Genomic DNA, 23089 nt, shown 5'->3' with positions numbered 1-23089 from the left:
AGGAAAAAAGAACTATAGGTAAAGAAACTCTGACAGCAGGAGCTGGGTTTTACCCATATGGGTAGGTTCTGTGAAGGCAGACAGTGTTCTTTAGGGAAGAAAAGCCTCTGAAGCCACACACACACAAGGCTACCCAAGTTAGAAGTTTACTGGAAACGTTCAAAAGCTCTAGTAACCAGATTACCTCATAGTACAAATATAGACTCAAATGTATAAAGTAAACCAGGGAAAATCTAATCATGATTACTGTACATCACTGGAATCTTACTCTGGGCTGCCCACTCTGTGAAGGAAATGGAATGAAAGCAGAGTCAGGAGAAACAGCTCTAGAAACAAAATACAGGACAAGATTGGGAAGAGGTTCTTTCTAACACAGGCATCCTCTAAGGAGTCAAACACAAACTGAAGGCTCCAAAGCTTTGAGTTCAGTCTTCCCAAATCTGTCCATGCTTTCAGTCACAGCATATAACTGACTCCAATGAACAGAATCCTACATGTTCTGCTTATCCTTGATTTCCAAGGAGGAGGTGCTCAGAATAACGGGGACTTTCAGAGGCTAGAAAGGGCAAAGCCCACCTTCCATGTCACAAAGCTCAGTAGGATAACTTCAAACATGGACAAGCATTTGCTTAGAACTAAATCCAGTGGGAAACAGCTTCACTCAGCATCTGTTGACTTGTAGTGATCATCATCCACAGTGGAGTAGATGTGTCCCTCGCTGCTAAGGAATTCAACAGCTTGCCTTGAAGGAAGAAAACAACCCAACAACTGCTGATTAAATCTTATCAAGCCCCTTTACTGGTTTTCTAAGGCTGAGGAAGGAGTTGTAAGAGACAGCAAAGGAGAACAGAAACAGTCTATTCCCAAGCTTTGAGCAGTGTGCCGAGAGGAAGGTAGGCCTTGAACAGGAGAAACTACTACTGACACACTGAAGCACTCCTGGTGCTGTTAGTTTGCTACTGAACTGTCATTGCAAACGGGCAGCAAAGCACTTTATCACCCTTTCAAGTGCCATTGGCTCATTCTAAGCTCACTACTGCGTCCTACTGGGAACACCTGAAATTACCAGCGCTGTTCCACAAGCAAGGATCAGGGCTTGCCCACCATTTCTTCCCTGCCTCCTTTGACCTGACTCCAGGAACGACTGCCTGGATTTCCAGAACATCCTTTGTTTCTATAGACTTACTTGATGGTTGACATGCTGACGTTGTGGAGCTGAACCTTCAGCTCTTGAAGACTCATACCTTCTGGGACAGGGCAGTTTTTAATCAAGTTCAGCACCTGGAAAAGCCAGAACCACCATTAGCACACAGCTGAGCTGCTCTGTTGTGGATGGAGAACAAGGCTGAGGAAGAACCATCCATCTTCAAAGAGTCACCGAGCTTTGTCCTACATCACTGCAGCAGCTTCCACTGTGGAGCCATTGGCACCTACCTGAGCCTGGTGCGCTGTGAGCCCGTTCATGGGCAGGCTGCCACCTCCTCCATAGCCCCCCACGTTACCCGTCCCAGTGCCGAAGGACTGAGGTGCTTTTGATGCTGACTGAAATACAAGAGTAAAACTGCTGTGGTGAAACTGGCTAAAAGACTCACTGTTACTGCAGTAATTACAGACACCCCAAAGAAACCACTGGAAACCGACTGCAACACAATCGCTCTGTCCAAGGAAGCCAGGATTCCTGTTACACCTTCACTGCTCCACCAGCTTTAAGCTTCCCAGCCCCACAAGTGCTCTACAACTTCCCCAACAAACCAAGAGGTCCCTCTCTCTGGCAGACAATCAGTCAGGGCCAAGAGCAAATGCGGATCTTCAAGTACATACCATAAGGTTTTTTCTGAGGATCATATGTGCATTGACAATCTCTACCATGTGTGTGGTCAACTCGTTCATGTTTTCCAGAGGCATGATCTTAAATGCCACCAAACTCTTCTTATTCTTTCAGGGAGGAAAAAAGACACAGCAAAGAACACAAATTAACACCACAGCAGCAGGAAAGTGCCAGAACAGGGATGGTGGTGGTAGAGACAAACACAAATGGCAAGTCTAGTAAGAGCAGTTACCTAAACAGAGCCATACATAAAGGAGAACAAAATACTTGCTCATTGGAGTGCGATGAGGAGGACGAGCAAGGATCACAATGAAGTGGATATACTTAGGGAAGCCACTAACACTGAGCTAGATCATCAGTCCTCAGGCCACTGCCCCAGCCTCAGGACCCAGTACCCAGGCATGGGTGACATGATCTTACCTGGAAAGACCGAAGATGACCAGCAACTTTGACATAAGTTCCTGGAGGTACCACCACATTCTCGCTACCTGCCTCCTGATAGGGAGGAAAAGGAAGGGTTTTCTCATTCATAGTTATACTTCCTAACAGATGGCTTAGCAAAGGAGGCTTATCTCAAGCAAACACAAAGGGCACATCCAGGAGGAGCAGTCAGATAAACATCACCATAAACAAAAGAGAACAAAATACTTGCTCCTTGGAGCGCACCATACATGTGACAGCAGCCAAAGGCTTTGAAGGTGGCCCTGCCCATGGCAGGGGGTTGGAACTGGATGTGCTTTAAAGCCCCTTCCAACCCAAAGCATTCCAGGATTCTATGCAAATCTGTTCACTCTCTTTGTATTTCCACAGGAGTCCTGAGCACACATCTCAGTTCAGCTGTGAAATAACAGTTCTGCTTCAGCCACTGCTCTCTAAGAAGTTATACACAGCATTCAACATAGAATCACATGTGAATTACAAAGCAGAACAGTCACAGCACCAGTGCTCTCTGCTACAGCAGCATCTCCTGTGGATTTCAGATACATTATCCCCTAAAATGTGCCCACATCTTTTTGCTCAAATGTCCCTGGAGAAGCAGGGAATCAGACATGATGATCCTCACAGGCCCCTTCCCACCCGGGACACCCTCACCCCATAGCTTCCCCCTTCACTGCTCCCAACAGCTTCTAACGAAGCACCTTTGTACCTCCTCCGAGACTTACATCGGTGTCAACCCACTGCCGGACATCCATGGGCGCTGCCGTCATGTCGTCCACCTTGTACAGGATGTTTGTCGGCGCCTTCTCCGCATGCCGGATGATGCCCATGATGGTGACCTATGGCGGAGCAGGGCCCGTTGTTCACCCAGGGAGCCCCGGGGCCTGCACCCTGCCTCCGGGGGGGGGGCTCACCTGGGAGATCTCCACCTCTCCGACCCGGAACGTCTCGTCCACCTGCTCCGCCGCCAGCAGCTGGGACACGGTGCAGGGCACGATGTTCTGCGAGCGGAGCCGCTGCAAGGGCCGGAGGAGCCGTCAGCACCGCGGGGACCTCCGGCCCTGCACCCCCGCGGCCCTGCCCCGTGCCCCGCGGCCCTGCCCCGGCCTACCTGCTTCTTCTCCGTCTGCGTTCCGGCCGGGGAGCTGAAGCCGCCGGCGGGGGAGCTGAAGCCGCCCGGGGGCCTTGTGGCGGCCCCGGTGCTGTACCCGCTGTCGAAAGTACCTGCGGGGGACAAAGGGAGTGCGTGAAGCGGTACCGGTAACACCGCATCCCCGCCGCGGCCTCGGGCACCCCGTGCTGCGGCGGCCCCGGGGCTCCCGGCGCTGCCCCCCCCCTCCGTACCCTGTCCGCTCCACATGGCTGCGGCCGCACTCCCGTCCCGCGCCCCGCCGGCCCCCGCCCAGCCTGAGGGCCCCGCTCCGCTGCCCGCAGCCAATCGCAGCGCTCCGTCTTCCGCCTCCGTCCAATAGGGGGAGGCCGCTGCGAAGCGGACGGAGCCATCTTGAGTGCGGGCGCTGCCCGGCCGCGTTGAGCGGAGGGAGGCTGCGGGTAGGCGGAGCGGGGCGGGGCAGTGCGCAGTGCGGGGCGGGGAGGGGCAGTGCGTAGTGCAGTGCGGAGTGGGGCCGTGCAGTACAGTGTGTAGTGCAGTGCAGTGTAGTGTAGTGGGTAGTGCAGTGCAGTGGATAGTGCAGTGGGTAGTGCACTGTAGTGCAGTGCAGTGGGTAGTGCAGTGCAGTGCAGTGCAGTGCAGTGCTCCGCATTGCCCCCTGCCATGCGTCCCGCCGCGCTCCTCCTGCTCTGCCCGCTGGCCGCTGCCCTCTCAGGTAAGGGGATGCCGGGCGGGGGTTCCCGAGCGGTGCCCGACGGCAGCTCCCCCCGGCCCCGCTGAGCGTGTCCCGGCGGCGGCAGGGCGGTTCTGGCACATCACCGACCTCCACTGGGACCCCGGCTACGACCCGCAGGCAGCGCCCGGGCAGGGCTGCCCCTCGGGCGGCTCCCGCACCGGGCCCGGTGCAGGGCCCTGGGGCAGTTACCTCTGCGATGCGCCCTGGCCCCTGCTTGTGTCTGCGGGGCACGCCATGAGGAGCATCCTGCAGCGCCCGGACTTCGTGCTCTGGACCGGGTGAGGACGAGACCGGACGGGACCGGACGGGACGGGAGGGGACGGGAGGGGATGGGGACGGGTTCTGTGCCCGGCCGCACCAGCAGCTCCCGGACGGCCCCGAGGTGCGGTGTGAACGAGGAGCTGTTTTGCTTTAGAAGCATGAAGAAGCTCCGGTTTCCTCCCGGGTCTGCAGGAGTGGGTGCCCTGTGCCACGGGAGGCCGTGGTGGCACCTGCAGACAGTGACAGCTTTGGTTTGCATGGTTGTTGTCAGTCTGTGTGCCCTCTGTGTGCCTGTGCTCTGCTGTCACCCCCAGTCCCAGTTTGCAGGGCTGATGCCTGACCCTGTGTTTTCTGCCTCTGCGGGTGCTTGTTCCTACTGAGAAGCAGTTCTAGATCCTTATGACTTTATGTTGAGTCTTCTTTGTCCTTCAGACTATTTCACCCCATTTGACATCATTCAATGGGCTTGTTCCAGAGGATCAGACCTTGATCCTGCCTTACTGGAGGCATTCCCTTGGTCCAGATGAGCACGAGTTGGTGTTCAAACAGCTGTGTAAGCAGCTTTGCTCCACTCCTGCCAATCGGGTGCTGACCTGAGATTACAAACTGCTGTTTCTTGCAGTATTCCTTGCCAGCTTTAGTGTCTGTTAAGCGCACCAAGGCAGAGTGAGCCTCCACTTCCTATGCTTGTGTATAGGGTTTTCAAGGTAGAATAACACGGAGCCTGTTTTCACTTTGAATAATCCCTTGGAAACAGGCCCCAGTGCCTTGGCCAGTCCCTGTGGTGCTGGTTCCTGCCCCCTAAAGGCTTCAGCTCTTCACCTCTATTTTCTAGGAGGCACAAAGGGAAGTAAACGAGTTTGTCTGGCTCAGCACATGAAGCTTATGCCCTGTTAGTCACAGGCAGTGACTGTGCTTTTGTTCTTGCAGAGATGATACTCCTCATGTGCCCAATGAGATGCTTGGAGAAGAAAAGGTTCTGTACATAATAGAGAATCTGACTTCTCTTATAAGAGAGACATTTCCAGGTGGGATTTGAGGGGATGAGAAGGGCAGAGGGGTACAGAGTCTCATGGGAAGAGCTTACCAGGGTGGAGGAATGACAGGATTGGGAAGGGGAAAGGCATGGAAGGGCTGTGGTTGTTGGGACTTGTTTGTTCTCTTGCTGGTTGCTGTATGGCAAGAGGCGTGTCTGAATGGAGGCGTCTGGTGCATGCTCCTTGGTTCAGGTTAACTCAGAAGAGAGGCAAAGAAACACTCGTGTCGTTAGTCATTGGGACAGAAAAGGCTGCAAGATTCCCTTGAGCTTAATCCAAGCCAGCAGTGGGGGAAGGAGCATTGTTGGTGGTGAGAGCTCATGGATTCACCTGCGAAGCCATAGCTCTGGGGTGGCTTGTCCCAAGGAGGGGCAGGCAATGCAACCAGGTGGCTGTTGGCAAAGCTCTCTGGTTATTCTTTCCAAACCTCAGGGAGCTTTAGTGCTGAGGAACTCTGAAGCAAGCATGGATTCCTCTGCACCTCCTTCTCTCTGCCTCTAGATACTAAAGTCTATGCAGCAATGGGCAACCACGACTTCCATCCCAAGAACCAGTTTCCAGGGAAGGACCACAGGATCTACAACCAAACGGCTGAACTGTGGCGTCCCTGGCTGAACAATGCTTCTATTCCACTCTTCAGAGCAGGTTTGGTACCACTAACTGCTGTTGACGGTGCTCTGAGGGGTAGGGGATGGTTAGGACAACACCATGAATGGCTTTCCCTGCTTCTGTGCTCAGAGCAATAGGATTTATAGAGTATTTGCAGAGGAAGGGCCCAGTTTAATGCTGGTTTCTGGCACTGAGGTCTCCTGCTTGAGAGGAAATAAATGTATGCTTTAGCAGTGACTCTTAAGTTACTGGCAAGTGTCTCTCTAGAGGGTGCAGTGAGAAGAAGGATCTCCTAAGCAAGCTGCTGGTGCTGGCAGCACTGTGGCTTCCTGAGCTGCCAGCTCCTGCACACTGTCCCCATGCTGCCTCTCCCTTCACCTCGAGAGGCATCAGCATGACAAGAGGCACACGAGGGGTAGAGCTGCTCCAATTCCCCATCCTGGAGTGGTCACAGCACTGCTGGCCCTGTGTCCGGATGGTGACTGCTGTGCTTTGCCAAGGGGAGCTGAGAGGGATGGGAACAAAGGGATCTGAGCTCATAGGAAGCAGTGTGACCAGAGCTGCAGCTCTTGCCCTCTTGATTGCATTTTTCAGGAGGTTTCTACAGCGAGAAGCTGCCTGGCTCAGGGACAAGGGGGCGAGTGGTTGTCCTCAACACCAATCTGTACTATGACCAGAACAATGAGACAGCTGGTGAGGAGGATCCTGCAGGGCAGTTCCAGTGGCTGGAGGAGACACTGACCAACGCCTCTAGAGCAGATGAAATGGTATTGAAAGGAATCAATAAACTCTATAGGGGCTTCTCCCAGCCTGGAAGCTCATCCTGCTCCAGCTCTCCCTTCCATGCAGGCACAGCAAGGCAGTGGGATGTGTGGGCTTTGCAATCAGTGCAGCTCTTGCCTTTGTAGGTGTACATTGTGGGGCATGTCCCTCCTGGCTTCTTCGAGAAGAAGCGAGGCAAGGCCTGGTTCCGGAGTGGCTTCAATGAGAGATACTTGCAAATGGTGCAGAAGCACCACAGGGTCATCGCTGCTCAATTCTTTGGGCACCACCACACAGACACCTTCCGGATGTTTTACAGTGATACAGGTACTGGTTCTGGTTGCAGTTTTCAGTGGCTGTTAGGCTGAATGCAGCTGAGAGGCCAGAAAAGGCTTGTGAAATGCTTTGCTCAACAAGACACAGCAGTGGTTTTGATCCCCTCCTCCAAACAGGGAGGAGCAGATTTTCCCCTCAATGCCTTGCAGCTTCTCACCTTCTCCCTGTTGATGGGGTTTGGACATTGGGGTTCAGTTATGAGTGTGTGTTGTGGTTACAGGTGCTGCTCTGGTCTCCTTTGCTGAGTGTGGTTCTCTTCCACCTCAGCCCTTGTTGCTTGAGTCTTTGGCAGCATCGGGAAGCTCTCAAGCTGCAGCAGTCCCATGTTCAGTCTCTGCTGCCATTCCATGTGCTGATGTTTGTGTATGTGGTGGTGTGACTGGGGCTGGTGGCAGAGCTGCTGTTGGCAGCAGGGTGCTCACTGCAGTGTGGACAGGGTATGTGTGGTGCTACCCAAGGTCTCCCATTCATGGGTTGTTTTGCTCTTCTCTTCAGGTTCTCCAATCAATGTCATGTTCCTGGCGCCTGGAGTGACCCCCTGGAAAACAACATTGCCTGGAGTGGACAATGGAGCCAACAACCCTGGGATTCGGGTGATCGAATACGACCCAGACACCCTCCAGGTGTTGGTAGGGGATCCCCATGTGCTGCACACTGCAGTTCTAGGGCAGTACTTCAACTCCTCCATGTGGTTTTAACAGGCAGGACTACAGGAGCCAAGCAGCTATGTGGGAGAGGACCTCAACTAAGATGCTTGTCTCTTGTGTAGCACAAGGGTTTAGTAAGAGCATCAGTGAGTAAAGGCAGGGTGACCACAGCCAACCTGGGACTAGTTCCCCAGGGCAGCACAGGGCAGGTTTGGTCGTGTTCTTCATGTCTTTAGCTAGTTCCCTTTGGCACTTGCTTTGCTGCCCAGGTAACAGGGATTGCAGAACTGCTCCAGGAAGACGCTTGTCAAAACCCCCTCCAAAAACTGGTAACCATCTAGAAAATTATTTGGGCCTCCTACTTGCTGAATGGATTCATTTGGAATGGATCTGAATCGAGGTGGATTGTAGGGGCAGCTTCTGCTCCCTGTGTCTCTTATTTGTAGAGGGTGGGCTGTTTGTGCCTTTCTTCACAATGAGGAAAGCAGCTCTGTAGGTGCTATTTATGGCATGACACAAATGCTAAATAAGCTGTGGAAGGTTAGGGAGGTAGTGAGGCAGAGGCTGAGAACAGAAGGTGTGAAGCTTCATTCTTCAGTTGGTTCACAGCTGACAAAATGACCTCCCTGAGTCAGTAACACTCCTGCAGCCCTGGCTGGTGGTAAAACAACAGGCCAGGCTCTATTTCCTGATGTGTGCAGGAAAACGTGAGCAGAGAGGAGCCATCCCTGTACAAACAGGATGCCTTTGTGGTGAGCTCTGAGGCTCTCACCAGGTGTCTGTCCCCAGTGACAGTGGGAAGCTGCCGCTGGGAGAGAGCTCAGTCCTCACTGGGCAGGGGTTTGGTGCTGCCCTCCAGGCCCTGGGAGAGGGGCTGAGCCCATCCCATCCCATCCCACGTTTCACTCCAGGACTGATCCTCTCCTGATTTGTCCTCGTTCTGTTTTTCTCCCTCTGCAGGACATGGTCACTTACTACTTGAACCTAACTCGTGCCAACTTGATGGAGGAAGAGTCCCCAGTGTGGGAGGAAGAGTACCGGCTGACAGAGGCCTTCCAGGTCCCGGATGGCTCTGCACACTCCATGCAGACAGTGCTGGAGAGGATATCCCAGGACCCACACTCCCTGCAGCAGTACTATGAGTTCAACTCTGTCAGCTATGATCTGTCCATGTGTGAGGGGTCCTGCCACGTTGATCACGTCTGTGCCATCAGGGAGCTTGATTTTACACGATATGAGGAGTGTGTTGGCACCAGTAGCTCTGCCTCTGCCCTCGTGGGTGTTTGGCTCTTCTTTTCCTGCTTGCTCTTAGGGCTCATCGGTCCCCAGCAAGCGCTGCAGTGACTGAAAGGGAAATGGAGGGAGCTCAAGCTGACAATGCACATGAATTGGTAACTGTGAATGTTTTGGCACTGAGAATCCACTTGGAAACCAGGATGGAATTGGTGACTTTTACTAAAAGCTCTGTGATGTTGATTTGAAATCATCCAGAAAAGCTTCAGGTACAAGGATGGGGCAGCAATGGTCACAGAGCCTTGTTCCAGGCTGACCTGCACCAGGAGCTGGTCTCCCTCTGCTGGGACCAGCATCACCCATGGACTTCACCTCCTCGGGGTGGGAGCTGTGACCTCCCAAGTGCTCCTGGTGGGTTCCTCACGTTGGCACCTGCTTCTCTTCAGGGAGGACCATGACTGGTAATGGGGAAGGTTGTGTTTTGGTGGCCCCATACAGCAGCTGCCTCACCTTTGGCTGCGGTGGGATTGGCTCTTCCTGTGCCAGAGGATGAACCTCAGCAAGCTTGGGCTGAGCCTTCCACGTGTCAGTGCCCAGGATGAGGCTCTGGGGGAAGCAGTTTGATTGTTATTACTTCTTAAATTAGAATTGTATTTTCCCCAATTGCAGAACATCAACAGCTTTTCCCTTTGTGCTCTCCCACTTTGTCTGCACCTGGGTTCTTCCTTCTGCTGGGCATTGCCTGCTGACCTTACCCCCTTCCCTGCTCCCACCCTGAACCACACACAGGTGTTTTACTGGGGCTGTGCCAGCTTCTCCAAGAACCTCGGGGGCCCCAGTACAGGGTCAGTGCAGGAGAATGAGGCAGAGAAGGATCTACTCTGTTCTTGTGCAACCCCACTTGGAGCATTGTGTGCAGTTCTGGTGTCCTCAGCATCAAAAGGACATGGAACTGTTGGAACAAGTCCAGAGGAGGCCACGAGGATGCTCAGGGGCTGGAGCAGCTCCTGTATGGAGCCAGGCTGAGAAAGTTGGGGCTGTTCAGCCTGGAGAAGAGAAGCTGCATGGAGACCTCAGAGCAGCTTCCAGTGTCTGAAGGGGCTACAAGGATGCTGGGGATGGACTCTTCATTAGGGACTGTAGTGACAGGACAAGGGGTAACAGGTTGATACTTAAATAGCAGAGGTTTAGATTGGATCTAAGGAAGAAATTCTTTCCTGTGAGGGTGCTGAGGCACTGGAATGGGTTGCCCAGGAAGGTTGTGAATGCTCCATCCCTGGCAGTGTTCAAGGCCAGGTTGGACAGAGCCTTGGGTGACCTGGTTTAGTGTGAGGTGTCCCTGCCCATGGCAGGGGTTGGAACTGGATGATCTTAAGGTCCTTTCCAACCCAAACTACTCTATGTCTCTGTGTGTTACCTGTGCCAGGCAGTGCGGGCAGGGCAGGCAGGTGAGCAGGGCGGGTGCTCCTGTGCCGTGGGCGGCGCTGTGGGTGCAGCTGTGCCGTGGGCGGTGCCCTGAGCGCCCGGAGCCAATCGCTGCCCTGGGCGCCGGGCGGCGCTGCCGGGGCCGGTGCTTGCCCTGGGCGGAGCCGCTGCCGGTGCCGCTGCCGGTGCCGCCGATGGCGCGGGGCCTGGGGCCGCTGCAGTTGGTGCTGGCGGCCGCGGGGACGGCGGCGGCGGCGCTGGACGTGCTGGCGGACGGGTGGGTGGCTGTGGGGTACGTGCGGAGCGGCCGGCCCGGCCTGGCCGCGCTGGTGCTGGGGCTGCGCGCAGCCGGCTCGCTCGGCACCCAGGCCTGCAGCTGGCTCTGGCTGCGCTCCGACCCCCCTGCCCTGCGGCCGCCCGCGGCCCCACCGCTGCTCGCGGCGCTTCACCTGCTCCAGCTCGGGGTCCTCTGCAGGTACCGCTGCCCCCGGACCCCTCCCGGACCCCCCCGGACCCCCCCGGTGCCCTCCCGGTGCCCCCCCGGTGCCCTCCGGTGCCCTCCCGGTGCCCTCCCGGTGCCCTCCGGCCCCGCTTGGAGCCGCCTCTATCCGGACGCGGTTTCCCTTCCCCGGCCCTGACACCGGCTCCGCTGCAGCTCCGGAGCCTGGAGCGGGGCACGTCCGGAGCTCTGCCCCGTCCAGGGCTCCCGCTGGGCCGGAGGGGCTGCGCCCAGCCTCGCTTCCGGCCGAGCGGGATGCTCCCGTCCACGGCCGCTGCCTGGGGAGGGCCGGAGGGGCTCTGGAGCTGCCGGGGGTGATTGGAGCTGACCCCGGGTCCCGCAGGGTCCCGCAGCCCTCACCGCTGCCCTTGTCCCGCTCAGGTGCCTCCATGCGCTGAAGGTTGGCTGGAACGTGTGCAGGGCGAAGGAGGAGGCCGGCGAGGAGCAGAGGCACATGGCGTTCCTGTGCCACGACATCAGCATGCTGCGGCTCTTCGAGACCTTCCTGGAGAACACCCCGCAGCTCACCCTGCTGCTCCACGTTATCCTGCAGACCAACAGGGCAGAGCCCCTCCAGGGTGAGCGCTGGGGCTGCAGGCTTGGGGGCAGAGCGGGTGCATGGGGCACATGGGATGGGCTGGGGGTGGCAGGGCTGGGGGTGAGGGAGCTCTGAGGCCCTTCCCCTGCAGGGGGGAAAGCGGGAGCCTGCTGGGGATGCTGTGGGATGGGGGTGTGGATGGGGGCAGAAGGGGGAGCGCAGGGCACCGAGGAGGGCTCTGAGGGTGCTGAGGTGGGGAGTGAGTGTGACTGCAGTGAAAGGGGAGCCGGCGCTCGTTGCCTGCCCGTGTGTGCTGGGGCTGCCCTGGCTGGGACCGGGCTCTGCAGAGCTGCTCGGCCCCAGTGCTGCTTCCCCATCCCTTGGGCAAGGCCGGGCTCCAGCCTCCACCATGGGGAGCCCCTGGCTGAGGCTCTGACCCACTGCAGGAGCTGCTTTGGAGCTGGTGGGAAGCTCATGTTAGCAATGCTGGGCATGGGGGGTGGCTCAAGCTGAGCTGGACCCCCCTGAGCCTGCCCTCAGCATCTGCACCTCTGTGCTTGCAGGACTGGGGCTCTGCACCGCGTTCCTGTGTGTGACCTGGTCTCTCCTGGACTATCACCAGTCCCTGCGCTCCTTCTTGCAGGACAAGTACGAGCTGAGCCTGAGCTCCTCCATCGTCTACTTCCTATGGAACCTCTTCCTCATCTGTCCCCGTATCCTGGCGGTCGCCCTCTTTTCCCTGCTCTGGCCCTATGCTGTGGCCGTGCACTTCCCACTCGTGTGGCTGGCCATGTTCCTCTGGGTCAGCCTGCAGGGCACAGACTTCATGGAGTCACCCGGCCCCGAGCAGCTCTATAGGGCCGTGGTGGCCGTGGTCCTGTACTTCAGCTGGTTCAATGTGTCCCAGGGAAGGACACTGCACCGCAGCATCATCTACCACAGCTTCATCCTGCTGGACAGCACACTGCTGACCCTCTGCTGGCTCTGGTACCGCTCCCCCTCTGACGAGCACTCCTACCTCATCCCGGTGGTCTCGGCCGCCCTGCCCTGCTACCTGCTGGGGCTGGTGCTGAGGGTCACCTACTACAAGTGGCTGCACCCCAGCCTGCAGGCACAGGAGGGACGTGGCTTTGATGAGGTGGATGCCAACGGGACCAGCGGTGGGATGGAGCTTCTGCCACCCTCGGAGCCAGACCTCGTGAACAGGCGGATGCGGTGGCTGGTCCAGACCCAGTTCTCCATCTCCTGGCCGGGGGGGCAGCGATTCCTGAATGGAGCTGCTGCTGTGGAGTCTGCTGCCTGAGGCTGCTTCCTCCAGAGGGACTTGGCCTGGATTTGTTCATCCTGCTGCTGGTTCTGTGAACCCTGGTCTGTTTTGGGCAGCTGGAGGGACCTGGCAGAGAAGGGGGTGATGTGCAAGCACCAGGGGGTCCCACACCCCCCTGGCTGTTGGTGCTGGGGGTTCCAGCCCGTTGGCTGTGCTGACTTGTAGCTTTTCTATTTATTAGCTTTTCCAAAAAAAACCCAAAGCAAATAAATGGTGAGTTCTGTGTGTGCAGCCTCTGCTTGAGCTTCCTGCCCCAGCCAGGACCTTCCTCCTGTGCTGTGGTGAGGGCAAAGACTGCCCCTTATCGTTATCACTGCGCTCAGGGAGGGACAGGGAAGGCAGCAGCAGGCAGGGACAGCGGCCGCTGGTGGCTCAGCACAGGCACCTCCGGGTCCCTTTGCAGTGTTCCCACTCCCTGGCCGTGTCCTGGATGCTGTGGCCAGGCAGGAGCTGGCTATGGCTGGTTCTCAGCTGCAGGGGTGTGATGTGCTCCGTGGCACCACCTGGGCAGGGGCCAGCACATCCCAGCTGTTCCCCATCACCCACCCTCCTGGCAGGACCCTGTCCCCCCCCCGCTCCTATGGCAAGCTGAGCCCAAGGCCAGGGGCACCACAGCAGTGGTTGGGAGGAGGGCTCATTGCTGGTGTTTGTGCAGGACTATCCAAGCACCAGGAGCTGGTACCTCTGGGTGCCTCCACCATTGGCTCCCATAGGAACCCCCTTAATGGTACCAGTGCCCCCGAGCCCAGCCCAGGGGTGCAGGGGACAGAAGAGGCTGAAGCAGTGACTATAGAAAATAGACTTTATTTGTTTTCCAGTTCACAGGACAGTTCCCATTGCAGACCATGAACAGGCAACAGCTCCACAGCCAGCGGTGCCCAGGGCTCGTCCCCATCCCTCTGCAGAGGGGCTGGGAGCACAGCAGGGGCTGCACTGGGTCCTGCTGCTCCCAGCTCACCCTTGCAGGCAGGGAACAGAGCTGGGCAGGGGGGTTTAAGCCTCAGTGATGAAGCTGGAGGGGAGGCCACAGCCCCACTGCTGCCCCTGCACTGGCTTTGGGACCAGGTCAGGGGGAACGGGAGAGCACAGAGACAACCCAGAGGGACAGAGCTGCTGCTCTGGCCCCACAGGAGATGGGAACCCTTAAAAGAGCCAGGGCAGCCTGTATGAGACATGAACACAGAATGTACCAACAGCCTCCGGTTAGACAAGGACTTCACATACATTCAAGGACAGGTGTGTGGAGCATCCGTGGCTGCAGCTATTCCACACCTGGGGAAAAGCCTGCTGAATCTTAGCATTCCCTTAAAGCCGTTTGAAGTAAAGGCAGCTGAAGGCGAGCTGGGGGGGCCCTGGGGCCAGCACCCCCTCTGCAGCCTGCTGCGGGCCCTGGGGAACGGGTGGTGGGAGGTTAAGGCACAGGGTTTAATCCCAAAGCTCAGCCACGGGAGCCAGCGTGCTCCCAACAGGCTGGGACAGCTCCAGGAGGGCTCTGGATGCGCTGGGAACCCACAGGGATGTGCAGGATCCAGCACAGCCTCTGCGGGTGAGTCCTGACCCTCTGGTACAGCTACAGACCCTGGGAGCAATGGGGCTGCTCCTTGGCACAGCACATTCCCACAGGATCCACTGCAGCTGAGGCACAGACCCCAGGGCTCTTTATGGAGCCATCCACAATGGAGCTGCAGCCCTGCAGCCCCTCTCCTTGCTCTGCATGGGGCCCACGGTGCTGTGGAACCCCAGCACACAGACATGGGCTGCCCGTGGGGACACATCTGAGCTCCCCATGTGCTGTGTGTGGCAGATGGAAGAACATCTCCCATGGGCTCCTGCTTCTCCTCAAGTGAGCACAGCCCCAGCCTGCTCCATCCCCTCTGAGCTGCTCAGTAACACCCACAGCACAAACTGGCTCCGTAAGAGGCTTCTCATGGGACTGGAGGGCAGGTTGCTCCCAGGCAGCAGGTTCCAGACAAGGGGCATGGTCCTAAAGCAGAGTTCCTGGGGAAATAGGCAGACCCAGAGCATCCACCTGAGATCAGAGCACGAGGCCAACACCTAGCAAGGAGCTGGATGGGAAGCAGAGCCCTCCTGTGACCACCTTGGAGAATCCTCTGATCAAAAACCAGGAAGCAGAACTGGAGGCTGGGACATGTGAACCTCAGCAATAGCTCTGGGTGCAGCCCCTGAGCGCTGGGGATCCAAACCCCCTGCTCCAGGCACATCTCCATGCTGGTCCCCAGCACTGATGGACATTGCTCCTCAGTCATTAATGCCATGGAAGGTCTGCAGCAAACATCACCCGTGGCTGTGGTACAGCCCCATGGGGCAGTGTCCTCCCTGCAGTGCCATGGGGTCAGCCCTGGCCCTGTGTGTCCCAGGAGGGTGATGCTGGGCTGGGGACCAGAGGTCTGGAGGGGCTTGGGCTCAGCAGAGGTGTGTGGTGGGACAGAGCAGACATCTCTGGGCAGGGACCCCTGGCACTGGCTGGGTTGGTGCCATGGAGGTACAGGGAGGAGGCAGAAACCACTGAGCTCAGCCTGACCTGGCACAATTCCTGGTTCCTGGCACTGCAGGGCATGGACTCCAGCCTCTTTCCAATGAGCCATCATTCCCAACACCAATGGGCTCCGGGCTGCCAAGTCACAGTGTCTTCCAAAAGGAAGTCCCTCTAACAAGGGGTTTGTTTCTAACTATGTCGTTATGCAAAGAAGAATACAAGAAAATGGAATCAGATTCTACTAAAACGAACTTCCTCTCACTGGAGCCAGAAAAGTGGAGGTGAAGGTTAATAACCATTCCCTTCTTCATAACATCCATGAGGATTCAGTCCTCTCCAATGATTCCTAGTCCAGATGAGGACTCTGTTCCCACCGGAGCAGTCTGCAATGTTGTTGTGCTGTATCTAACGTTCACAGGCAGTTGTATTCCTGTTCAGGGAAAATCTGTGGGATCTATGGCCTGGGTCACGGATGGAATCCAGTGATCTCCTGCTGGTTAACAGACTCGAGCACACATTGACTGGAAGCCACCAGGATCAACTCAACACCAAGACCTTCCTCTACAAGGACCATGTAGCCCAGGATCATTCCCTTCTCTATTTTCCAGTAATCCCACACTGAGGAAATAACATGAGGACATTGTAATAAATTAACTGCTTTGAACACACAGGGAAGGAGAGAGGACACATTTCACAGCAGTAGAGGTATTTTTGACATTTTCATTAGTATTTCCTATGAAAAGCCCCCAGCTCTCGTTGGCTCCATGGAACAAGGGAGGTTCAGCTCTGCCATCAGGGTTTCTCTATAAAAATAAGGTTTTGTGTTTAACTTGGGTTCTACAACTAAAGCTGAACAGAAGGGAGAAAGCTCCTACAAGCACTTGTGTTGGATCAGCCTCTCCTGCTGGAGACTACCTGCTAGAGGAACTCAGCTGGCTTCTGTCTTCAGCCAAGCTCCAGCTCTGCTGAGTCCAGAGCTTCCTCACAGGACACCTCTGTACTTGGCAGGGCCCCTGCTCCTGAGGTCGTGCCTTGGGGCCGCGTTGTGCTGCACAGTTCTCCTTGGCTATGTTTTCTTCATCAAGCTGAAAAATGAGTCCCCAAATGTACGAGGTTTCTGCCCCCCCAGTGATGGAGAGGGCTTGCAGGAGCTGCAGTCACACCTTTGCTCCGGCTTCCTACAGGAAGTCTAGCTCAAGGGCTTGGTGAAGGGACACGAGGTCTGCGTGGTTTGTGATCCTCCAGAAAGGCATGTTGTGCTGTAAGAGATGGCAAAGGCAGCTTTACTGGGGTGATTTCACAGCGAGGTGGAAGCAGGCAAGGCTCAGCTGCAGGGTTGTGCAATACCAGGTTGTGACACACCATGTTCAGGAAGGATCTCAGCTGCATGGTGTGTATCTGAAGCCTGATCTTGTCTGCACATCTGTTTATGACAGGCACTGGCACCAGCAGCTGCTTGGCATGCTCCTGATGGAAACCTCAGCTGCTGCTTTACCCAGGAAAGCCTTTCCTGGGAAGTGACAACTCTGGCACGTGGCAGGCACGTGGAGCCTGCAGAGGTGATGTCCTGACATCAACCTCTGTGCTTCCCTGCCTTTAGTTAGCAGGACTGAACAACCGGTTTGCTCCTTGTTTGTCACTCAGACCAATGGCAGATGCTGTGTATTGATGTGGCTGATGACAGACTCCCTCTGTGCTTCTGAGAAACTGCATTACCCAACTCCTAGCTGTGTGCTATGATCAAGACACACTACATCATGATACTCTCTTACAGGGACAATGTTATACACAATGCTAAACAGTAAAACCGAAACTTTAAATCCCAATAGCCACAGAATTCCCCCTCTTAACGTAGTCAGATCTCTCTTGCATCAAAGGCAAAGTTTCCCCTTGGCCTGAAGAGTTGAGCCTTGCAAAGAGGGTCCCTGCAGAAAACAACTGCAAACTTCCCTTTGCATGGACCCACATCCCAGCTCTGCAGTCAGAAACTCACCTGCTTAGCTGCCACCTCCTCATCTCGCCCATCTCCAATCACCACATAGGTGACTTTCTTTCCAAATCGTGACACGATCCTCTCAAAACAGCTCTCTTTACCTGCCAAAGGAATCCCACTATCATGAGCCTCAGGCAGAGAACAGCAGAAGCTTGAACAGATCCCTTCTGCCCAGCACAGAAACTCATTCTCATCTTACTGGGAAGCAGGTAACACCCAGTTCAGCTTGTGAGGCCAGAAGCCATCACTATTACATGGCCAGAGGGACCACAGCAGCCACAGGGGCTGCTCAGCTGCAGGAATTGTGTTTCCTGCATAAGAATCCACAGCAGACAGCTCAGCGCCAGGCACCAGCACAACCCCTTACCTATTTTTGTAGCACTATAAATATTTTCAATGGGAAACACCTCTCCCAGTCCATAGAGGAGAACTTTGGCAAGAGCTGGCACCAGCTGGGTGGTTGTGATCAGGATGTTCTCACAGTTTTTCCTGAAAGAAGAAAAACACTTGTAAAAGCCCATCTATGGCCAGTGGTGCTGAGGGCCACCCTGGGCAGCTTGCTCAGCTTCCCAAAGTGCCACGTGCTTCACTGTCCTGCCTTCAAGAGGTTTCATTTGTGGGTTTGATTTGTCTGCTTTTTGTTTAAACCAGGAATTCTCTGGCAGAAATGGAATTCTGTGAGCACAGTCCTATTATGGGGATCATCCCAACAACACATGATGCAGCAGAAAACCCCCAATGAGTGGAATTCCTGCTCTGACTCCTTTTGCTTCTCAGTACCTGTGACAAACAGCAGCAGTATTGCACACAGACACTGCTGCAACACAGCACTGAACACAAATCAGAGTGAGAGAAAGGGCTGAGAAAGCAATATACACATTTCCAGCTTCCATACCTGGACTGTATGAGTAGCAGTGACTTTAATGCAGTTTCCAGCCAGGAATCTGTTAGCACTTCTATATCAGTCCTTAGTCGCTGCAGAGCCTCCCTCTTCTGCGGGCTCAGAAGGCCTGGAAGGCAAGAACCACAGGTTTTCCCAGCTGAGTGGGCAAGTCCAACACAGAGAGGGGCAGCCCACACTTCAACTGCCTCTTCTGCAGTAAACACCAGCACTGAGGGCACCTGAAAGCTGAGACTGTTTCAAGGTAATGGGAGAAGCCATCACAGGTTGTGTGCTCAGATACGGGTGCAGGTGAACACTCACCTCCAACATTGGTCTTGTACTTGTCGTAGATCTCTCGCACCCTGCGGTAGCGGAAGGCCAGTTTTCTCATCCAGTCCACTCCTCCCTGGACGCCAACTGAGGAGCTGTGGTTTGTGTTACTGCCTGAGCCACTGAAGCCATCGGTGGAGAAATTGTAGTTGCTGTTTCAGAAAAGCAGATGTGAGACGTGTTCTGCCTCAGCAGCAGAATCACTGCAGCTTTCCTGGGGGGCATAGGCTTGATGACAGCAGCTAGAAAAGCACCTTGAAGAGGAGCTCTGCTTCACCACTTGCCCTCTACTTCTCTCTCCCTGACAGACAGGCACTTCTCAGACCTTCCCATGAGCCCATCCAGCTCCCATACCTCATACCCTCACCCCTCTGATAGCCTGCACAATCAGCTCACAGATGGATGTAAATGAGACTGTCAAAGGTCAAGATCATGAGGTCTGGAGTGCTGGTTCTCCATCACACCTCACTGAGCACACAGGCAACATTCAGCAGTGGACAATATAATTCACGTTATAATTCTGAAAGCCCTCATGTTTTGTAGGTCTTCAAAGAAACACCCTGCAGCAAACCCCATTTGCCAAGTTTCAATGGCACAATGCTGACCTCCCTCCCCATACCTCATTTGGGTTTCAAGTCCCCACAAAAACCAGACTGCATCAGCTATACATTTCATTCGTCATACACCACCTTAAATCCTGGCCATTGTCATCAGATGCCACATCTTCTATGTGTACCTGGTCACACTCCTGTTTAAGAAACAAAGACATGTCATGATCCAGAAACATACTGAAATTTGCAGGTTAAAGAATGTGTGATCTAAACCAAACCTGTATTGGGTGTTTGTTTTTAATGGGGCAGGGAGGTAACTGTCATTACCACCTTTGCAAAGTTCACAGCTGCAAGCAGTCACAGTCACTTAAACTTCATTTAAGTTTCTATCTGCATTAATAAACCCATCATTTTTCCATGATGTGCATCAGTGATGCACCTAAAATTAACTGGTCACTGCTCATATTCAGCCCTCAGTGGAAGTGGTGTGGAACAGTGAGATGTGTTTAATTTGGCAATGAATTCTGCACATGAAAGGGGATGGCAGTCGATCAGAAGTCCTTGAGGCAGGATAGGAATGGGAGGCAGCAGAGAGAGCTTGCAAGAAAGACAAATGGAAGGGGCTGTGGGACCTCCTCACGTGCAGCATGCCTATGGAAGTGTGTCCTTCACACTTGTTATGCTGCCAGTGTAATCTCCTGAGACACTGGCTGAGAGGCACAAGCTGTGCTCTGTCCTTGGCTTAGTCAAAGCCCCTGAGATCTGACATTCTCAATGTCACTTTTTTCCCCACATCTCTACTCTTCCTTTCAAAACGGAATCTGTGACAGCAAAGTGCTTACCCGTCCAGCTGGCAAATAAAAGACAAAGCAGAAATCACTCCTCTCATTTATATAGGATCAAGTAGAAACCCACCAGAGAGCTATGAGAGAAATCTGCAGAATGCCTGTCTCAGAGTCCACCTCTGATTTGGTTGTGCCTAGAACCGCTTCAGGTGTGCAGACTGCTGTGTTTCAGCATGAAGTGGCTCGGGAGCACAAGAGCCCTCACAAAGGGTGCAGTGTAGCTCTAACCAGGTAATGTGGAGCTTTGCCTTTCAAAACCGTTTGCCACGTACCTCCAAGTCATTGAAAAACAAGTGGGTATCAGCTACTTCAAAAATCATCTCCTCCATTGACAGGCCTGAGCCAATCACTATAGTTGGGTCCTGGCAAAGCAAAAAGAGAAGAGGTAAATTCACTGTGGTTACAGGCAGGGATCACTCTTCCACCAGTTACATTGCACAGTGTTTCCACTGCCTATCAAGCCTGATGTAATTCCATCTGCATTCAATGATGTAAACTACAATTTCTCTAATATCTAATATTTAATACATTGACCAAGTGTAATAAAGCACTGCAGCACTGCACAGCAACACACTGCAGCACTGCACAGCAATGCACTGCACAGAAGGGACTGCTGCATTGTCAGAAGCAACACAAACAAAACATTTACAAGATCTTCAATATATTTTAAAGGAGAAAATGTCCTTCCTTTCACTATGTGCTGTGACCTCAAGGATTCCCAATGATGATAACATCAGTCTGACTTTTAAAGACTTGTAAGAAGGGAAGTATTTGTGATGCCTGTGTCCTAGCTCTGTGTAAAGCCAAATTTAGTGTTCTTTCCCCAACAAGTTAAGAGTATCACCTCCTACATTTCAACCACATTACCATGATCTGTTCCTTTGGAAAGATCAACATTTAATTGTACATGACAGATACACTTTTTCTTCCACAGAGAAGACAATTATTACCTTGCCATATTTTTGAGCATAAGACCCTGTGAGAAGCGAATGGAAGATTATGATGGTCTCATCCAGGTCCCAGAGAAACACTCGCTGCACAGAGAACAAAAGCAGGTTAGAACTGAGATACTCCAAGCACTGAGCTACAGTGCAGCAGCAAGTTTTAGGGTTAATTCTGTGGTTAGTTGCTGCATGCTTTTAACAGCATTATTCACGTCACAGACTGAACACATTAAACTCTCAGCTTATTGCAGTGGAGTTTATATACTGCTGGAGTGCACCAACACACTTCAAGAGTAAGGCTCTCTTGGTCAAAACTGTTTCCAAAACCTTTTCTTGCTTTTATAGTTATAAAACCAAACCAGAGTGCTAATGAACTGCAGAGCCCTGCTAGGGCAGTTTACTGTCTGTGATCTGGAGAGCACCAAGTAAATGACTTTGGTGCTTTATCAGAAATACCTCTGTTATGATAAATAATTAGGATCAGCTGCCATGAGGAACAGCAGTTTCATATAGGACTTTGATAAAGTGGAGAACTGGACCAACAGGAACTAGAAGTTCAGTAACTGCAGAATGTGCATGTGGGGTAGAATAACCCCTTGTATGGATCCAAGCTGGAGGGTGCAAGTGCAGTATGAGCCAGCAGCACTCTCTGTGTGATAAGATGAACTGCCAAGTGTGCCTGGCTGATAGAAGGAAGGTGTCGTCTCACCCTACTTGGCACTGGGAAGGTCACCCCACATGGCAGCCCCTGTTCAAGACTTATGTGAGGACACCAGAGCAGCCAGAAAAGGCTGTCGAGATGGTCAGCAGCCTAGAGAAGAGGCTGAGGGAGCTGTGAGGGTTTATCTCAGCAAAGAGGAGACTAAGGGTGACCTAAAAGCAGGCCACAACTAATCGAAAGGGAACTGAGAAGATGATGGAGACAAATTCTTCTCGATAATGGCAGGTGGAAAATTGCCATAGAGACAGAATGAAAGAAATAGAGAACTTTTACCACCACACTCTTCTGCAATGCTACCTGTAGAAAACAAGGTTACTATTTACCTCCAGTTCACTGTCCTGTGAGGAAGAGGTATCTGCTTTCCTCTTTCCCCTGTTCTTCCCAGGGATGTTTTTCCTTGCCTGCTCATCTAACTCTTTACTTGCTGTTGCTCTTGATAATGAAGGACTTGTGGATGCATCTCCTAGAAGAAAGAAATCACACAGGTCTCACCCCCATCTCTCAAAACAAACACCAACATAAAGCTGATAACATCTGGCCACAAACCTTTGCAAAAGGAAGATGTTATCTTGCTTTATTGATGCAGTAGCAGTTGAACCCTTGGTAGAACATAAAACATGATTTCTTTGTCCCATCATTTCAAAGCAGCTCTGTTGCCTCCAGCCCACTAGGACCAAACTACTTACTGCATTCTGCCTGCAGCACAAAGCCAAGGACAGAGCACCCTCCACCCCAAGGCCTGTAACCCCTTAGGTGTCTCACAACCATGGATCTGCCTTATTCCTCAATGGCTTCTTTTAATACTTCTGGAGAGAACACCAGAATCCCTCAGTCTGGAATAAGTATACAAAGGGAAGTATTTCATGATGCTTCTCCCTCCCAGGCTTCCTGGTCAAACACCCTTTGGGCCAAGCAGCACTATACAACACATACTGTTACCACCTCCACACTATTTGCTCCTGTGCCACTGAAAGCCTTGGACTACCAGGTAAATAACAGGCAGAGCACACAGTTACCTGGAGTGTGGTAATCACACAGAAATGCACAGTGTGCTGGGAAACACATCACAGCTCCATTGCCCTATCAGAGAATTAGTAAAGGATAACAGGGATGAATTGGTCCTGGAAGCACAGACATGACCAAGCACCACGGCCATGGCTGATGGAGGTAGATGATGGAGCCTATTCTGCTACTGGAAAGAGCATCCTTCCCAGGGAAATGGTAGAGCACCACCATAAAAAACCCCCATAAACATCAATGCTTTGATGTGCAGAATATTACTGCCACAATGGGAGATACCCTCTGAATCCTTTACTAAGAGTTCAGGCAGAAGAGGTAACATCCTGGACCTCTGCCTGACTAGTTCACAAACAGGAGCAGAACTGGAGTGAGAAGGCAGAAGGCAAAGGGGTCTTGAGAAAGCCTGAATTCAGTTGGGGTCTTTCAAGACAAGACACAGCAATTCCTATGGAAATTCATGCAAAATGTTAACCTTGGAGAATTTCAGAGCTAAGAAAATGGCAAGAAAACGTTAACAA

General features: G+C 53.7%; 4 protein-coding genes across 7 annotated transcripts in view; 2 read left to right on the top strand and 2 right to left on the bottom strand.

Annotated features, from left to right (window-relative positions):
• Window positions 1-130: 130 nt before the first annotated feature.
• RPA2 (replication protein A2) lies at window positions 131-3667 on the bottom strand. Its single transcript, XM_034069276.1, has 9 exons — window positions 3611-3667; window positions 3378-3490; window positions 3181-3282; window positions 2992-3105; window positions 2249-2323; window positions 1822-1935; window positions 1435-1542; window positions 1187-1281; window positions 131-742 (listed from the first exon to the last, which is right to left on the bottom strand). Exons 1-9 carry the CDS (start codon window positions 3624-3626, stop codon window positions 658-660), a joined length of 822 nt encoding a protein of 273 aa, XP_033925167.1. The 5' UTR covers window positions 3627-3667; the 3' UTR covers window positions 131-657.
• Window positions 3668-3979: 312 nt separating this feature from the next.
• Window positions 3980-9700, top strand: SMPDL3B (sphingomyelin phosphodiesterase acid like 3B). Of its 2 annotated transcripts, none has more exons than XM_034069274.1 (8): window positions 3980-4092; window positions 4178-4391; window positions 5305-5402; window positions 5913-6056; window positions 6615-6787; window positions 6929-7109; window positions 7614-7747; window positions 8726-9700. In XM_034069274.1, exons 1-8 carry the CDS (start codon window positions 4041-4043, stop codon window positions 9107-9109), a joined length of 1380 nt encoding a protein of 459 aa, XP_033925165.1. In that variant the 5' UTR covers window positions 3980-4040; the 3' UTR covers window positions 9110-9700. The 2 variants fall into 2 exon arrangements, with proteins under 2 accessions (XP_033925165.1, XP_033925166.1); XM_034069275.1 differs by having other exon boundaries at window positions 4004-4107; window positions 4139-4391.
• Window positions 9701-10617: 917 nt separating this feature from the next.
• On the top strand, window positions 10618-12995 carry XKR8 (XK related 8). Its single transcript, XM_034069402.1, has 3 exons — window positions 10618-10898; window positions 11304-11500; window positions 12024-12995. The coding sequence occupies exons 1-3, from the start codon at window positions 10618-10620 to the stop codon at window positions 12761-12763; spliced, it is 1218 nt and encodes a 405-aa protein (XP_033925293.1). The 3' UTR covers window positions 12764-12995.
• Window positions 12996-13608: 613 nt separating this feature from the next.
• Window positions 13609-23089, bottom strand: part of EYA3 (EYA transcriptional coactivator and phosphatase 3) — a 31963-nt gene continuing 22482 nt past the window's right edge. For all 3 annotated transcript variants that reach the window (XM_005142709.4, XM_031043365.2, XM_031043366.2), the window contains 9 exons: window positions 21875-22014; window positions 20837-20920; window positions 20159-20248; window positions 19180-19238; window positions 18482-18642; window positions 18173-18287; window positions 17645-17766; window positions 17278-17378; window positions 13609-16543 (listed from right to left, as the gene is read on the bottom strand). In XM_005142709.4, coding sequence (XP_005142766.1) covers window positions 16463-16543; window positions 17278-17378; window positions 17645-17766; window positions 18173-18287; window positions 18482-18642; window positions 19180-19238; window positions 20159-20248; window positions 20837-20920; window positions 21875-22014 — 953 coding nt within the window. In that variant the 3' untranslated portion in view covers window positions 13609-16462. The remainder of the gene's footprint in view (window positions 16544-17277; window positions 17379-17644; window positions 17767-18172; window positions 18288-18481; window positions 18643-19179; window positions 19239-20158; window positions 20249-20836; window positions 20921-21874; window positions 22015-23089) is intronic.

This window comes from Melopsittacus undulatus, chromosome 14 (genome assembly GCF_012275295.1).
Source record: "Melopsittacus undulatus isolate bMelUnd1 chromosome 14, bMelUnd1.mat.Z, whole genome shotgun sequence".
Lineage (NCBI taxonomy): Eukaryota > Metazoa > Chordata > Aves > Psittaciformes > Psittaculidae > Melopsittacus > Melopsittacus undulatus.
This window is presented reverse-complemented; position numbering and strand designations above follow the sequence as displayed.